A 19092-nucleotide genomic window follows, 5' to 3' on the forward strand; every position below is an offset into this window, starting at 1 on the left:
TCTCGGCCAATTCTATCTGGTCTGTTCGATTGGAAGCTTTCAAACTTTGCCGTTTCTTAATCAAATCTTTCGTCTCCTTAGACAGCTTTCCGGTATCCTCTCTAACTATCCTACCGCCTACTTCTGCAGCACACTCAGTAATGATATCTCTGAAATTATTGTTCATTGCTTCTAGGGTAATGTCGCCATCCTCGGTTAGAGTTGAATATCTATTCTGTAGCGAGATCCTGAACTCTTCTGCCCTCCCCCTCACCGCTAATTCGTTGATGGGTTTCTTTGTTACTAATCTGTTGCGTTCCTTCTTCAGATTTAGGCTAATTCGGAACCTCACCATCCTGTGGTCACTGCATCGTACTTTCCCGATTACCTCTACATCTTGCATAATGGCAGGGGTTGAACACAGTATAAAGTCAGTTTCATTTTTAGTCTCCCCATTAGAACTTTTCCATGTCCATTTCCGGTTCTTCCGTTTGCTGAAGGAGGTATTCATGATTCTTAACTTATTACGCTCTGCAAACTCAACTAGTACCTCCCCCTGCTATTCTTAGAACCAATGCCATAGTCACCTACTGCCTGGTCTCCTGCCTGCTTTTTCCCTACCTTGGCATTGAAGTCGCCCATTAGTACAGTATACTGCGTCTTTACTTTTCACATTGCCGATTCTACATCTTCGTAGAAGCTTTCAACTGCCTGGTCATCATAACTACATGTAGGTGCATAGGTCTGTACAACCTTCAGTTTATATACCGCTTATCAAGCCTAATTACGATGCCTGCCACCCTCTCATTAATACTATATAATTCATCTATATTACCCGCTATATACTTATTGACAAGGAAACCTACTCCTAGTTCTCGCCTCGCCGGTGAACCTCGATAACACAGTACATGCCCATCCTTCAGTACAGTATATGCATCATTCGGCCTCCAAACCTCACTAAGCCCTATGACATCCCATTTCATATCCTCTAGTTCCTCTAACAGCACTGCTTAACTAACTTCAATAGCTAGGGTTCTAGCGTTAAACGTTGCCAGGGTCAGTTTCCAATGGCGGCCTGTCCAGCAAAGCCAGGAATTCTTAGCACCCCCTGCTGCGCCGGCAATGTCATCACTAATATGGATAAGATAAAGTAGATCAAGGAGTTCTATACTAACCTATACAATAGCCAAAGCAGTCAGAACAATAGTGAGATTAGCAGTATTGCCTAGGCGATTAAGGGGACTGAAAATAAATAAATCAGATGTCCTGCTAGTAATGAAGGACGAGGTTAAGAAAGGTTTAGGAGCTATGAAAATAGGGAAAGCAGCCAGGGAGGAGAAAAACTGGCCACCATCTATAATGCACGATGCCCAGTGACGTCAGTAGTAGCGGAATCATGAAAGTACACTAACATTGTCTCAATTCATAAGAAATGGGACGCTAAGGACTTAAAAAAAATTACAGACCAATCAGCTTACTATCCATAATATAGAAGGTATTTACTAAGGTGACCTCTAATAGAATCAGAGCCACCTTGGACTTCAATCAACCGAAGTATCAAGCAGGTTTTTATAAACGGTACTCTACTATCGACCATACCATCCTCTCAACCAGATGATAAAACAATGCTCGGAATATAACCAGCCTTTATCATAGCATTCATCGATTAAAAAAAGCATTAGACTCAGTCGAAACCTCGGCATTTATGCAGGCATTGCAAGACCAGGGTGTAGGTGAGAATTATGCAAAAGTACTGGAAGATATCTATAGTGGCTGTACACAAACCATAGTTCTGAATACAGAAAGTAGTAAAATTTCTATAAAGAAAGGTGTTAGGCAAAGAGACACAATCCTCACAGTACTATTCACAGCTTGCTTTAAGGAAGTATTCAGAGACTTGGAATGGGAGCAGCTAGGAATAAGGATTGACAAAGAATACCTCAGTAACCTGAGATCTCCTGGTGACACTGAATTGCTAATTGTAATTCAGGGGATGAATTGCAAAGAATTATTTATGACCTAGATAAGGAAAGCAGAAAGGTAGGACTAAAAATTAATATGCAGAAGAGTAAGGTAATGTTCAACAGCCTCAGGAATGAACAGCAGTTTACGTTAGGTAGTGAAACATTGAAACTGGTAGGCGGGTGTGTCTACTTAGGACAGGTAGTAACCGCAGATCCGAACCACGAAAGGCAAATAACTAGGAGAATAAGATAAGGATGGAGCGCATTTGCAAGTACTCGCAGACTATTATTAGCAGCTTACCGGTATCGTTCTAGAGAACAATAATGAAGAGCTTCAGTTTTCAGTCGCACGTTACTTGTACTCTCCTATGGGGCTAAAACGTGGAGGCTAATGAAAGGTTATGGGTTCTACTTAAGCTGAGGACAATGCAGAAATTTATGAGACAGAAAATGATAGGCGTAAGGTTAACAGATAGGAAGTGCCCCCCAGAGCGGGACTGAAAAATAATTTGAGTTAATCACATTTTAGTGGAAATGAAGAAATCAGTATGAGCAGGGCATGTAGTGCAAAGAGGAGATAGCCGATGATTGCTAAAGGTAACAAATTTGATTCCAAGGGAAGGAAACCATAGCAGGGGGCGTCAGAAAATTAGGTGGGCAAATGAGGTCAACAAGTTCGCAGGAGTCAAGTAGATCAGCTAGCACAGAACAGGTTTAATTGGAGGAATTTGGAAGAGGTTTTTGCCCTGCAACGAGCATAAGTCCGACTGATGATGACGGTTCGACCCCACTGATCCACGCCTCCTTCCTTTTCACACGCTTTTCCCAAAGTCTTGAACGTAGACGGCTGATTTGAGTGGCAAACATGTCCATGCACTTGCTCATGAGAGCACAGTATTCACTCTTTCAAGCTTACATTTGTGAGCTTTCGTGATTGTGAGTGGATGATAGCACACATATGCTGTTGGGTAACTACAGTGAGCTGAGAGAAGGCATCACTGAATACATCATATTTGGTTTGGTTTATAGCATTTTGAATGTGTAAAGTGACTTAGACTCTCGGGGAGGCCGTAGCAGAGGGCTCTGGACAATTTCGACCACCTGTGGTTTATTTAACTTGTGCTGAAACCACAGTGTATGCAGGTGCCTTGCTATCCGCCTCTATAAAATGCTTCCGCTGCGGCTGGGGCACAGCCTGTGACCAAAGAACTTTAGGGTGACCAAGCACATTTTAACAGACCGGTATAAGTACTATCTATTTCACTGGACCTGAATACTAAGGATGTATACTTATCATCTATCTGCATCATGCGGTTATATGGTTATTTCGTGATTTTATGGCGTCATAGGCAGGTGTATTCAGTGAATGGCTGTGTGAATTCAGTGGACATGAGTGGTCTGGTCATGAGTGAGTGAGCCATATCTCTCGTGTTGCCGACCTAAGGTAGCAATGCAAACAAAATTTATTAAGTCCAGATCGTTGTGAGAAAAAGCTGAGATTTATTCAGCTAGGGCATAGATTAGGCATATTTTGCATCATTATAAGGTCTATGAGTTGAAAACAGCAGTTGGTAGCAAAACAGTAAATTAAGCTTATGCAGTGCGGGCCAATTTCTGTGCACAGCCCTTCGATTCATTTGTTTACCTCCATTCTATACATCCATGAGACATACATTTGCCATTAAATTTAATGACTCATGTATGTCACACAGATGTCTAGAACAGAGGTAGACAACTGAATGAGAGGGCTATGCACAAAAGTTACAGCTCCTAGGTTAGTCTATTTCAGTGCTGTTTCCAATTGACAGAACACTGTGCACTAACTTTCTCGACTGTACACCCCACAGAATGAATTGAAGGTATCGAAATTCCTTTGCTCTGCTAAACAGCGGCTGCCACCAGCCCACGCAAAGACATCTTTCATGGGATGGCTTATAAGCATAACTGAAAGCAACATGTCAGTATCACGTGAGAGAAAAGATGAGAGAAGTGCTTCTGTCATGCAACACATCTGGTACAGCTGTGTTGTGCTTTGAAATGGCATGATGATGTGCTGGGTATATATGATTCTATATTTGAACAGAAGTTTCAATTAACTGAAATATAAGGAGGTATAAGTGGATGGAAGGTTTTCAGCAGCAAATATTCAGCGTAAATATCTCGTGGATATGCACATTGTTGTTTACTATGTATGTACAGCATTTGGAGAAGGAAGCTTAGAATGACATCTAAAGCACCGAATTCTGCATATTAAGCTCTCAACTTAATGAGACCATGGGACTTCAATTCTATGCATCGCGCCAGAAGATACCCCGTACGCCAGTTATGCACACAAGTCTGTTGGTATTATTTCCAGGTGATCATTTTTCACATGCTACAAAGGTCTTCAGGGGTGTATGTAATAAATTTTTCACTACCCTAAGCATTCAATGTGCAATTTTTAGTGTTTCGTGCCAGCATGATTGCTGGTACATTTTAAGGAAATCCTTTTTCACTGTATAATACATAGACACAATGGTGTAGACACATTCATGGATATTTGCCACCACTGTCTAATAATTGTGGTGATGATACCACCAGTGTTTTTGTTCCTGACATTTTTTACCTTAATTTACCTTTTTTACCTTTTACCATTTTTTACCTAAAATAACAACTTGATAAGAAGAGGTCATCCAAAGATAATATTAAGCAATTACATGTATACCTTGAACCGGTGTAACTTGATGCCAGATTGTATGCGTTATAGTTATCGAAATCTTATTAATCTCAGTAGAATGTACTGCAACAACTAGGTGTCCTGGGATCTAAAAATTAAAAGTATACAAATTCCGGCGTTTAGTCACATCTGAAGCAGCCAAAGCTTCCCCAGACCACCACCTTTTGATTCTAGAGTCAGAATAGCATATGCACATCATCATACATTCATGCCTGCATGGTCAATTCCTTACTCTGCTAATACTGCTGGAGCATGCGAGCTGAAAGTTTATTTAAAATTAAGGAAGCTGGTAAAATCAAAAGACCCTGCATTGGCTACGCCTGCAGCCTCACTAACTCCTGCCTATTGGATGACGCGAGACATTTCAAAATCAGATATGATGGTGATTATCCGCACCCCTTGCATTGATGTGTGGTTCATAAGGCGTTTGCACGCCATTTTGAGATTAAGTATAAACAATTGCCAATTACAGTACAGTTCATATTGAATTTTCATCTTGTTCAATGTATAAAAAGACTTACACAAGAAATTGTAACAATGTTACTTACGTCCACTTCCCATGCACTCTAGTCTATTTATATGGCCAAAACGGATGAGTAAATTTACAGTAGTCCCCTTTTTTTCCTCAACTGATGCTCATTACTGTCTACAACAACAGAACTTTTACGTCACACGACCTGCACATACTTGCGACTTCCCACCTATAAATGAAGATATTTCTTAGTGACATCGCTGGTTAGTTCAAGCTCGGCACATGGGCGCAAAAACACCGCACTTTATGAAGAGTTTTATGAAAGAATACACTGAGATTGTTACTTGCTTAGAGGACGTGGCGGAAACAAAGGGGTAGATGATGTCCGCATATCTGCCGTCAACTGCACAACAATCCATAGCACAACACGCAGCTGCCTCAAAAAAGCGCGCTTGAGCACTCTGACTGAGCGCTACACGGGATGGTGTCGCCACCTTTCAAATATGACCTAAACTATAAAAAAACTTATGGTGATCGCTGACAGTGTAGAGCAAACTTTACTTTACTGCTGTTATGAGAACTTAGCAGGCACTTTTAGGAAGCCAAGTTGGGCAACAATAAAGCTTTAGGTTTGGTTATGTTAGGGGTCGTTTTAGGCAGTTGTGCTCGCGAGATGGCGTAGACGTTTAGCGCGCACTTTTTGAATGCCAATCGCGGCATGGTCTCTACGCCTGGCGGAGGAGGCTTATTCCAAGACCTTCTCTGCGCCCACGGTGCAGGAGAGCCGGCAAGGAGACCTTCCCTCTGGCTGAGTCCCTGGCCCGAGGTCCATTGTGGGTGTAAATAAAGTCTTCTCTCTCTCTGTCTCTCTGTGTGTAGCCTCCTTCCCAGGATGACCCGCAAGAAAACAAGACTGAAATATCATCTGGATATTTCAGCCACACCCAGCACACACAAAATTACAACTCTACTCAGAAAACTTCAGACAAATAAGTGATTTAATCCATATAAGTTAGCAGAATGGAATCCAGGCGATTGCAGCCCTTCATGTTCCCTTTGCGGTGATCAGAGGGCAGATCTAGAACACATCATGTTTAAATGTGAAAACATGCAACCGCCGGAGGGCCTGCAGGCTACCAATTCGGAACAGTGGGAGGCCACATTGCTTAGCTCTGATCCAGGCCGGCAACACGCCATCACAGCCTGGACCAAGGAGGTCGTCGAGCGCCATAGAGGGACGACCACCCCTGGGGTGGCCCTCTCCCACGAACAAAGAACATATCAATTTCTCCCGAATAAAGTTTTCTCCTCCTCCTCCTGTGTAGCCTCCAGGGGAAAAAAAAAATGCAAAAACCTGAGAACAATCTCCCTTCCCTCGTAAATTATTCGAGCACGTAGCCCTGGCAAGGATTCAATCATACATGGACGAATGGGTTCTGTACCCTCAGACTAGCTATAAATGGATTCAGACCCCTTTTGTCAACACAGGACATATTCTTGAAATATTGTCCCCTGATATGAATAACAGGCTAAGAGCCATATTACATCTTGATCTTACAAAAGCATTCGATAGCGTGAATCACAAAGGTATCACCGATGCCCTGTTCGAGCTGCAGGTAGGCATCGGGATGTATAATTACGTCAAGGCCTTCTTAACAGATAGGACAGCGGAATTAAATTAAATCTATTCGTTCGAACAGATTCCCATTAGGAGACAGGGGAACCCCGCAAGAATCAGTACTGTCGCTATTTTTCTTCGATATCTCTTTAATAAAACTGCCACGCAAGTTAGAACGAATCACAGATCTAGAACACTCTTTCTATGCCGATGATATTACCCTATGGGCAACCAAGGGTCACGCAGGCGCAATTGAGGACACGCTGCAGTGAAGCAAATGAGATAGTGGAGGAGACAAACATAATTGGCTTGGAATGCTTATCTCAATCAGAGCTTTTAATAATTAAGTCAAAAGGATATACTAAACATAAACACAAACATCACCATATAGGGTTGGTTTCACCATCCCGAGTGTAGAAAACTTAGGCATTCTGAGTACTGGGTATGGCAAAAACACCGATTTAATAATAATAATAATAATAATAATAATAATAATAATAATAATAATAATAATAATAATAATAATAATAATAATAATAATAATAATAATAATAATAATAATAATAATAATAATAATAATAATAATAAAAAAAAAACTCCGAGGATAAGTATAATCAAGTAAAACTGATTGCTGGACTAGTTGGTGCATTGTTCATAAGAAGGAAATTTTTTAACAGCGCAACAATAAGACACTAACAAATAGGCACACAGGACTAAAGTCCCTAGATTCGTTTCTTAACAAAAAAAAAATCAAAAAACGGATCTAGGGGCTTTACACGGGACTAGGCGCTGACATTCCAACTTCTTTCTCGAAACAACACCACATACAAACTTCAACAACCAAATGCTCCTACAGATCGTCAGCAACATATATGCATAGCAGTTTAGGATAAGTAATCAAACATCTCGTCTTGCACGGAGGGTATCAAACAAAGGCAATTTACGGCGACCGGGCTGAACGCCATTCCCGGAGTACGCTCGCGCGCGTTTCGTCTCCGCTGCGAGCGTCTGCCTTGACGCGGACGATGGCGGCGGTCGCGCTGAAGGTGGATATGTAGGCAAGAACTAAATCGCGCTTCACTACAGTCTGTGTTCTGTTTCCAGAAACATGCCGAGTGCACTCATTGGGAGTCGTGTTGGTTTTGAGCAAGCGAGAACACAGCAGTGCTTCTGCAGCTTATCGGCGCCGGCACCGCAGCAGACGACATGTCTGTGACGTCTCAACGTCGCGATCGCTGTCGGTGGGAGGAGCTTCGCGGTCTCAACTTCAGTCATTTATTTGGAAGTAAAGAATGCGTTTGGGGGGCTAAACTTTCGTACATAAAGTGATAAGGTCCCGTATTATCTTGCAGACAACAAAACCGCAATATATTGGATGAGCATGGCATGACCCCTTTATGTTCGCCTTGAAGACCCGATAGAATTGCTTAAATGGAAAGTGCATGTATCGTACGCGAACGAGGATCCGCAGGGGGAGCCTCCAAACGTATTCATTAAACACTGTCCAATAATGCACTTAAAGCTGCATATTAAAGTACACCCTATTTTCAGCGTCCACTCTATATTTTCCTGCCGCCGTCCATAGAGTCGGCGGCTTTTCGTTGGTACGACTTCACTACAGAGGAGTGAAGGGGGTGCGGACAACACCAGGAGCAGCGCTGAGGGGTGCAGCTGGGGATTGGAAGTGGGGAGCTCCTGTGTGAAATGGAACCAATTATTCCTTAAAAAGGTGAGAATGCATTGAATGCAAGTCGCTAATATGGAGGCTCGCAAGTCTCTGTTGACTATGGACTAACTACAAAAAAAAAAAAGAAAAGGAAACGGAGAACACAAAGAGAAATGAGTAGAGTATGTGGCGACTTTAATAGAAGTCGAGGTGCTTGAGTACGAGCAGCGAAGAGAAGTATACGCAAGTCGGTTCGCATGTTGCATTACGTGGACTTCCAGGTTTCCTCTCTCAATATGAGAAAGTTATTGCTAATGAGAGATACCAACACAGTTAAAATAGAATTGAGCCTGACGACACCCGCCGTCACCCAGCTCTAAACACCCGCTTCGCAGCTAAACATATTCTTGTTGGTATGGTATCAGTACGCGTTGGCAACTTTTCTGTCTAGATGCAGGATACGGCTAGCATTATGTTGGCGAAATGAAGATTCTGAAGTAAAATACAGAGTATCAGAACGTAAAAAAAAAAAAAAAAAAAAAAGATTTCTCCTGCGTATGTCTGTTGCAGCTTGTGGCCTGTGAAAGGGTCCGTTTGGTACTGAATGATTGATTGAAAGCACTTGAACGGGCTGGGGAACTGGGTCACCCGGAGTGGTGGGCCTCTCTCAACTCACATTAGAAAACACAAGTAAGCAATTGGTGTGCTTGTTATAATTTCATTTTTTTTTCACCGCGCCCCCGCACCAGATGCCGCTGACTCTAGTTTAGTAAGAAGAATTGTAGAATTTACCCGATAAGGTAAAATAAATCTTCCTGAGAAGTCTTTTTTTTTTCGAAACTACTGGGTAACTTGAGCTTTCAAATCGTATCTTCACTTTTGCCGGGATAAGCTGTCATCGTTACGGACAGAAAGATTTTTCTCTGTCCCTGGCAGCTGCGATTGTTTTAAGAAGCGGAGAGAACTCCATTCTTAATCCCTCGCGATGCAGCTGCTGCCAATATAGCACTTGCTGGATGTCAATTAAGTTATCGACTAGGCCTTTCTTTCGTAACTGCTGCGCTGAGACGATTAATTTGTGGTCTGGTCGGGCTAGGTGGTTTCTGGCAAAGCGAACAAACGTAAAAACTGAAAACGATTTTTTCTTCTCGCAAGGTACAGTAATACGCGATGAAAACACATCAAACAACGCCCTTGTATTGTAACCCGCAATGCTCAAGTCACAATTGGAGAGCGAATGCCGCAGTCACCTCTGCAAACTACGAGCACCACTCCAGCCGAAAGGTGTTTGGAAAACCGTCGCGTCACAGGTAACGCGGGGTCTACACTAGAAGGGTATGAACCAAGGACCTCACAGACACGTGATGTATGAGTGGGAGCGAGCCATCACCAGAAGGCCAGCGCCGCGCGCCCGGGTGCAATCATGACTCAAGCAGCTGAGGCGAAGGCATCGAGGCGCCCTACTTTAACATGATGGTAGCGCACCATCATGGCAACTCCATGAGGTGATGATTATCGACCACTCCCATTGCGAAGCGGGCGATTCGGCTGGCATTGTAAAATTAGAGGAAGCGCTGCCTAGGCAAAATGAAACAAGTTGCGTGTTATCAAAAGCGTGGCGATCACCCACGTTTCTAAACAGAAGCGCCCATTTATTGACTCTTATAAAAAATTGTGCTCCATGGCATGTGACACATGCTCGTCAAATACGGGAAACGCTGCTGTTTCTACGCCATTTCGACAACAAGCATGGCTACGGATTTGTGAGCTCTTTCTGGCGCGCCAAGCAATTTTCGCTGCTTGCACGAGAGGGACTGCATAGTGCCGAAGGACAGGTAGCGCTAGTTGCACTGGCAAATCGAGTGCGAGAGTGCTGCACCGACTAAACTGGTGCAGAAAGTGTAGGCAATGAGGTAAAAGTTCTATTATAACCTTCTTGGTGTAGCCTAATCGAGGAGACGAAACGTTAATGTGAAATTAAATCTGGCAACCAACGCATCGCTTTTAACTCCTTGACAATGCGAATAAAGTCGCTGAGACATAACCCTGCGATGAAAATATCTGGCAATGATTTGCATCAACCGAATGCTAGCAAATCGGCCGCAGAGATACTTTAGCCTGCAGTCCCCAAAGGAACCGCAGCACGGCAGCGCCAGTCGACACGAAATGGCTGCCCCCAAGAACGGCGAACCACGGAGTAAATACTAAAACATACCGCGCGCTACTAAATGGCCGCAGCGGTGGTTTACGAACGCGGCGTTAAGCACCTAGTATAGCGAGCCTAACTTTGGGCTCATTCCCACAGCCGGTTTTTCCTTCCTTCGTCGCCTCCGTCGCGCCAAATATTGACGGAGGAGGGGTGTTAATGGTGCCGCTGCTCCCCGAAATTGGGTGGCCGGCGCCGTGGGTTTTTAATCTACGGTGCCGCCGGCCGGCAAGCAACGGCCTTACGAAGGAGGTTTTACCTAAGACGGTTATATATAACCTCCCTGGCCCTTACCGCCCCGTACCGATGGATGGATGGATGAATGAATGGATGGAATATAGGAGCGTCCCCTCTGAAAAAGGGGGGTAGCAGTTACTATCATGCTCGTTTTTTCCTTATCTTAATTATTGTTTTAGATCAGTTAACTATACCATCATTCTATTCATTGATTTTTGTTTCTACATTACTAACATTATGTTACTTTTCTGCTTTTAAACAACCAATCTTCCAACCGTTTTTTGCTAGCTTCCACCGCAGGTTCATGCACCGGCCACTGGTATCTAAACCCCAGGGCCTCAGGAAAAGTGACTGCGCCTGCATCGGCTTTCGGATGGATACCATCACAATTAAGTATAAGATGGTTAACTGTTTCGGTGGATTTACCACATACTGCATATGTGTCAACTTCATGGTTAAATTTCTTTTTTGTAGCTGCATGCTCTAAGGCACCCTGATCTAGCTTCAAAAAGTAGGCCACTGCCTCTTGAGTTATCAAACAAAGCTTCCTTCCTGATCTGCTTTTTCCACTTTCGGTATAGCTCCATACTCTGTTTCTTTTCCATACAATTTATCTGTTTTGTACCTTCTGAGTTTTTCATCTGCTGCTTAACGCTATTTATTTCTTCGTCCTTGTGACCAGTATACTTACTGGTTAGTTTCCTAGTTTTTTTCCTCCATTGTGAGTCAACGATTTTTAGGTATAGGTATTTAAATACTTTAGCTGGCTTCACAAAGGGCGAAGAAATGCCGGGATAATGAAGGATATGGCATTATGGAGATATAACAGGTAACAGGTGTTGAGGGGTATTTGGAAATGAATTTGGTGCCCGGGTTTACTTTTGGAAATGCGGTTTTGTGTCTAAAAGCAGAGGTACAGTCGGCGCTAGAAATAAATCAGATAGCTGTCGGACGATTAGCACTTGGTGCCCACGGCAAAACCACAAATGAGGTGGTACAGGGAGATATGGGCTGGGCATCTTTCGAAGTACGGGAAGCTCAGAGTAAAATGTATTATATGAGGAACGCCTGAGGAAATTGGACATGAAGGTGGGCAGCTACAGTATTTAAATACCTATACCTAAAAAGTGTTGACTCACGTTTCAACCAGATGGATGGATGGATGGAATATAGGAGCGTCCCCTTTGAAACGGGGTGGTAGCAGTAGCTATCATGCTCATTTTTCGCCCTATATCTTAATTATTGATTTAGATTGGTTAACTAAACCATCATTCAATTTCCTAAATTTTTTTTTCTACATTACTAACATTGTGTCACTTCTGTGCTTTTAAGCCACCAATCTTCCAGTCGTTTTTTGCTAGTTTCCACCGCCGGTTTATTCACCCGGTCACTGGATCTCTAGACCCCAGAGCTTCATGAACAGATACTGCGCCTGCATCAACTTCCGGGTGGATACCATTACATTCGAGCATATGGTCAATTGTTTCGCTGGAGTTATACACATACAGCACATGCGTCATCTTCATTGTTAAATTTCTTTTTGTAGCTGCGTGTTCTAAGGCACCCTGATCTAGCTTCAAAAAGTAGGGCACTGCCTCTTGAGTTATCAAAGAAAGCTTCTTTCCTGATCTGCATTTTCCACTTTCGGTACAATTCCACACTCTGTTTCTTCTCCATCGAATTTATCCAATTTTACATTCTGGGTCTTTCACCTGTTGCTTAATGCTCTTTATTTCTCCGTCCTTGTGACTAGCATACTTACTAGTTAGTTTCCTAGTTCTTTTCGTCCATTGTGAGTCAATGCTTTTTAAGTACAAGTATTTAAATACTTTAGCTGCCCATCTGTTACTGTTCAATTTCCTCAGGCGTTCCTCATATAATATTTTACTCTGAGCTTCCCGTACTTCGAAAGATGCCCAGCCTATATCTCCCTGTACCACTTCATTTGTGGTTTTGCCGTGGGCACCTAGTGCTAATCGTCCAACGGATCTCTGATTTATTTATAATGTCGACTGTACCGCTGATTTTAGGCACAAAACCGCATTTCGGAAAGTAAGTCCGGGCACCATAATTCCTTTCCAAATACCCCTCAAAACCTCATACCTATTGTATCCCCACAATGCCTTATGCTTCATTATCCCGGCATTCCTTCGCCCTTTGGCCTTAAGTGATTGCTCATGCTTTCCAATGTATGCCAATCCTTTGTTTACCCATACCCCCAGATATTTATATTCAGCTACTCTAGGTATTTCATGGCCTGGTATTTTAAGACCCTGATCAGTTGAGCCGTTGAAAATCATCAGACCCGACTTAACTGCGCTGAAACTGAAGCCTAGAGCGTCCCCTTCGTCTCCGCAATACTTAACCAAAGTTTGCAATTCTTCCAGACTCTCAGCTAGCAGCACAATATCGTCTGCATACATCAAACCGGGGAGGAGCTGCTCTACCACGTTTCTACCTAATCTATATGACAGGTTAAAACCGAGGTTACTGTCTTGTATCCTCCGCTCCAGGTGTATCATATAAAGCATGAACAGCAGCGGTGATAGAGGACAACCTTGTCTTAATCTTTTGCATACTTTGACATCTTCCGTACTTCTGATCCCTTCCCGTGTAATTTCTACTGTGTTATCTCGGTATATGTCCTGTAGCTCTATTATCTCATAACCGATACCTTCTTCTTTTAATATGTTCCACAGGAGTTCCCTGCTTACGTTGTCGTACGCCCCGTTTATGTCCAGGAAGGCCAAATACAAAGGTCTATTTTCCACTCTAGATATTTCGATGCATTGGGTAAGCACGAACAGGCTATCATCTAAGCGCCTACCATTTCTCAAGCCGTTCTGAAGTTCTCCGAGTACCTTGTTACTTTCTACCCATGCTTGCAAACCTTTAATTTCACCGCCTGCATGGCCAACCTGTACATAACAGATGTTAGGGTAATCTGCCTGTAGGATTTTATGTGCATCCTTTCCCTTTATGAATCAAATTAATTTTACTTTGCCGCCAGCTGTCCGGACTTTGCTTATTCGTTATGACTGTTTCCAGAGGTTTTAACAACGTTTCCTTACTTTTTGGACCAAGTTCATTTATCAGCTTGATCTGAATTCTATCTATTCCTGTAGATGTGTTTTTAGGAATATTTTTTTCTGTTTTTTTTTTTTTTTTTTTTTTTTTTTTTTTTTCCAGTTTAGATTAGACCGCACCGCCGTAAACAGCGCCCTTTGAGCCGTCCGCAAGCGGTCCGCGCCAGCGATACGGCAGATCCCTTTCGGCTGTCCCAGAAATCATGCTAAAATTTGTTTGTCGCGTCATAATTTTAGGCCCTGAAAAAGGGAATTTAAAAAATAAAGGCTTTTTGAGAAATGCTTACCCATACGATGGGAGGTTTTGCTTAGTGCCACATACAAGCATTCGCAGGTGCGATGCCCGTGCTCAAATGTATGCCAGCTCCGCTGCTAAGCCGTCGCTGAAAATACTTGTTTCCTTCATTATAAAACAATAGGGCTGATAGGAAGTTTCATGGTAGAGTAGCTCTTTAAATAAAACGTCCCGCTGGTCACATACAAACTGCAGTACGCTGTGGCTTCGATGCAAAGTAACGTAGGCCTAGCGACGATTAGGGAGAAACAGACGGCCAGGGCGCCGTCGTCAGCCGCGCTCGAGGGCGGCACCATTGCCGTAAGCTTGCGGCATCTTGTGCTGTAAGCCTCATGAGTTTACCGCCTACTTTCGTGATGCAGCTGGGGCCTGACAACGAGCAGCGTAAACGATACTGCTAAGACGTACGGGACGGGTATTGCGTGCCTCGACACAGCGTGCCGCGCTACGTTACTGCGCTGTCGGATGGTGCTCGAAGATTGCACAAAAGCGCAGTCGGACGGAACTCTATATGCGCAATTTATGTGGTGCTATTTTTAGACATGTTTTAGTGTACAGTGTGTACATTGTTCGAGCGAGCCAGGTCACGCAGCTGTTGTACTCGGGCCCCGACAGGGTCCTGAATCTCGCCTAGGTTAAAAGCGCTAACAAAGATCAAAAAGCAGTTTTCCGTAACAGCGGTTAGCGGCATGGCTACTGTTTTGCCCGCCACATCGGCTCCGCGTAACTATAGTGCACAGAAGATGCAGCAGACGACGCGGCGTCGGTTGATGTACCGGCCGGTGGCCAGATCAGCAAGCTGTTCGCGAAGAAACGAAAGTACTAGTTCTAAAAATATCTCCAGTTCCAATGGAGCTGAAACTTAGAGGTTTAGTTGCTTGGCACATCGGGAATAATATGCAATAAACAGTTTATATTCCAAAATTGGTGCCATGACTCCTCCTATTTTTTTTTCTGTACAGAAACATTCTACGTTTACACCCCCCCCCCCCCCCCCCCCTCCCCAATAAAGGAAATATATTTAACTGAAATTCCACTTTAGGTGGAGAGTGCACTCGTATAAAATATCTACTTTTCTGTGCCTTTTGCTGGGAGGGTTTCTTGATGAGATCTTCAACGTTTTCTCCCCTGTCTGGGAATCTGCTTCTCCATTCTCAGCAGTGACAAACTGCTGAGGTGGATGTCGGCTATGAGCAGTTGTAATCTCTAATAGTTTATTGTTTTCATCGCAGATTTCGGTGCTTACACTCATATTGAATTCGGCAGCAGTAGTGGTAGAGGTAACTTAATTGGCTTACCAGCTGGTACGAGCTGAATCCTAGTGAAAACCAGATAGGAACCTTTAATTTCATTTTTCCCTCATTGGGGGACCCGCTGACTTCCAGCTGGTAGGCTTCTGGAACCAGTTAATGCTAGTTGAGTACCTGCTGGGGCAAGCTGAAATCAATCGATACCAGTTAGAATCAGCTAAAAAAAATTTGGTCTTTTTTTTACATTTCGGGCGAGTACAGTTTTGTACTTTGACTGGCGAAATATGAGACTGGTTTCGGGGGTTAAGCGTACGATGCGGCAAACAGTTTTTGAAGCATCTGACATTACAATAAATAAGCTTTAATTTTAAACACGGAAAATTATAGCTGCTCGCCTAATCAGCAATCTTTTCAGTTATTACCTCATTACCCCGGATATGCTCAATAACATATAGTCGTAAGGCGGCACAGTTTACTGTGACGTTACTGAAAAAAGGCAGAGAACCGGTACAGTCCGAGAACGTCCGGTCGAGAGGGAGCCTGCGCACTTAGTTATAATGCTCAAAAACACACCAGTGAGAAACACGCCGTTGCAAAATGAACGATGGTTACGGGGGACAACACAGTAGATGCTCGAATTTAATATATATAGAAACGTATACATGAACCTCTTTGTCAAAACATATTGAAAAACTACATAACGAGAGAGCTGGGCTCATATATGACATTATTGAACATAGTGATCGTACAGAATGTTCTTATTTTTTTCTGGGACAGTGAAACGTCGAGGCTTCTCAGATGCCAACAGGTTTACCGATAATTACACCGTGAAGTGGGGCTTCCAGGCAAAAATAATCAATTGAAAGAATGGAACAAAGCCTTGCATACTGGTGGACCTTAGCGCTTGCTACGCAGTCCATCGTACAGCTAAACGGCGCAAGAAAGTAACTTACCTGCAGCTTATAACTTAAATAATTGTAAATGGATAACAACGCATCCATTCAACCAGTTGAAAAACTATTCTCATCTTGATTCGTATAATCATTTAAAAAATGCTGCGCTGCCCAGAAAATAAAAAGCAGTCAGAGCGAGATATGCACTAAAAGCTTCCATTCTGCTTTGTTTTTCTCAATAACCAAAAGCTTCCCGCGAAAAAAAAAATTCCCTTTAATATTTTTGCAGTTAGAACATTTTCATTCCTTTAATTTGCGGGTTTTAACTGCAAGCTGCCATTTCAATTTAAATGAATCTGTGTGTTGTTTTTATTTCATTTTCTATTCGAATTTAAAATTTAAGACATAAAAATACAAATTTCCAACATTAGTTTTCTCCACAAAATGAGGAATGCGGGAGATATTTTATCTCCACCCTGCTCTGCATCAAAGGGCACAAGAAGAACAACAATAAAACACCTTTGGGAGAGCAACCTGGGTCTCAATCCTCACCGGCGGTTGTGCCTGGCACAGCCGCCTGCCAGGACAATGACAAGAAACCATTGCGCCACTGCACCGGTAATGGCGTAAGGGTAGAAGGAATTTATATATGTGACATGTTTTTCGTACATAGCGCTGCAAAAGTGTGTGCGTACCCCATCACTTGTTAGTAGACGGCTACGGTGAAGATGAAGTCTGGCAGCTGTCGAGCTGTGTACAGTCACCTCTGCGCAACATTTGTGGGTATCACACTGATACTAGTTCTTTTTTTTATTGAGGTAACCTCACCGCAATGTCCTGGAATGTTTTCTTTGGCGGATGCGGCTCCGTGGGTGCCGCACCCTGGATCAACGTCAACACCTAAGCGTCCTCTTGGCGTCGCGTCAGGCCTAAATCGGAAGGCCGCGGCAGTTATGGAAGCCTAAATTGCCGTTTCAACCCTCTTCTTTTATTGTGACCGTCCGACACCAGCCGCTTCAGGACTGGCATCTACAGATACTCTTCTACAAAGCGCCCATGACGCTTCCATCGCAAGCAGAAATCGGCTGCTATCTACAGGTCAGGAACTCGCTTCATTACTGCGTCTATATCGCCTATATGGGGACTACTGCGAAGTCCATCGAAGGGCCGAAGAGGTTTTTCTTGTGTGCCTTCGATGCACCGTCACAGATCGAGGCGCGTGGTCGCTTTTGAGTGTTGACGTAACCAAAGCATGTAAAGTGTCTAAGTACAATCTTACCGTTGTCAGCAATCCATCTGATTCCGACCACCGCCTTAATCGTTTCAATTCGCTGGAAATGAAACAAGTATTTTTCGGATGCCATTCCTTCAAGTTCGTCGGAGCGGGCGGGTAAACCTTCTGGTGGTTGACACCCGTAGTGTGGTCGCTGCTGAGCGCCGTTAGTAAATCTCAACCACAGCAGGAATCCCAATTCATCACACTAGCCCTGCTCTGGCAACAGCGGCGTATGAAGCATCAGTGATCTCCGCCTGGATATTACTCAAGAAAGCATTTACCCGGCATTGTTGCAGAGAGCTGAGATATAATGCCCAATGTATTACTGACAGCCCTACGCGTTCCTGCTAAAGTTTCTTAATTTTTTCTTGCAAGTCGGAGTGTATTGAACTAAATGGAGGTGAGGAGGAACATCGGTTTTGATGGCTGATATTTACGGTGTTAGTAAAACTACTTTAAACATTTGTGCGTTGCAGATAAATGTGATAGAATATCCATCTTTTGTGCGCACTTCTTTGCACGAGCAAATAGCTTTTCATAGACCCTTTATCGATATCAATTAACCGTGCACACGGTGCCATCTTCAAAATTCTCTGAGGTGTCCGCTCAGGGTGTCGACCAGGCTTTCAAGCGTAGTTTCGCAAACTGGATCTCCTCAAGGAGCTTTGGGGGCCCAAGTCATTCAAGATCGCCTTTTTCAAATTGTTGGACCAAGTACCGTGTGGAACCTGAGGGGCGAAGCTAGCGTAGAAAGTTGAAGACAGCATCTCCTAATTTCCTACTAGGAAAGTGGGACATATACTTTTACCAGCTACGCTTTGTTTTAGGCGGCCTTTGCAAGCACTACAAAGAAAGATCCGCGATGAACAATCAAACCTTTAAAAATTAGACGCCTTTGCAGCCGCTCACATTCCATTCTCAGCAGCAGCGCTTTTGGTATAAAGCTGCAGGAAAGGGGGTGCAGCGAACGCACCACCACCTCTGATTTCTGGATGCACCAGCTAGACGTCTCTGCTCAATGCGCCTTATCATTCGACTTTTCTTAGCGGTTCAGCTTTGGTATTGAACGCGAGGGACTGAACAGAACACGTGGCAACTTCGGCTTCTATCACTCAATCAATCAGTCAATAAATCCACTGAGTCAGTCAATCAAGCACCACTGAGCATCGCTGCCGTGCTCATCTGTTACGGTGTTCTATTACAAAGCCATATTACGCGTTCGATTCCGGCTGCGGCGGCCAGGCTTCACCGGAGGCGATATGTAGGAGTCCGTGTACTAGTGACTCTATCGCACGTTAAGGAATAGCCACGCGGTAGATAGTTACATACATAGAATAAACTTTAATATCCAAAGGGTAACTCGATCGGCCCACCCTCCGACAAAAAGTTCAGGGGGCGGGTGCCACCGCCTCAAATGCAGCCTTGGGTCCCAGC

General features: G+C 43.7%; 1 protein-coding gene across 1 annotated transcript in view; it reads right to left on the bottom strand.

Moving 5' to 3' along the window:
* Positions 1-5591, bottom strand: part of LOC146194744 (prostamide/prostaglandin F synthase-like) — a 68468-nt gene extending 62877 nt beyond the window's left edge. Inside the window, exon 1 of the mRNA XM_084597525.1 lies at positions 5476-5591. Coding sequence (XP_084453651.1) covers positions 5476-5550 — 75 coding nt within the window. The 5' untranslated portion in view covers positions 5551-5591. The remainder of the gene's footprint in view (positions 1-5475) is intronic.
* Between the last annotated feature and the right edge of the window lie 13501 nt (positions 5592-19092).

This window comes from Amblyomma maculatum, chromosome 3 (genome assembly GCF_055883805.1).
Source record: "Amblyomma maculatum isolate TAMU_Amacu chromosome 3, ASM5588380v1, whole genome shotgun sequence".
Lineage (NCBI taxonomy): Eukaryota > Metazoa > Arthropoda > Arachnida > Ixodida > Ixodidae > Amblyomma > Amblyomma maculatum.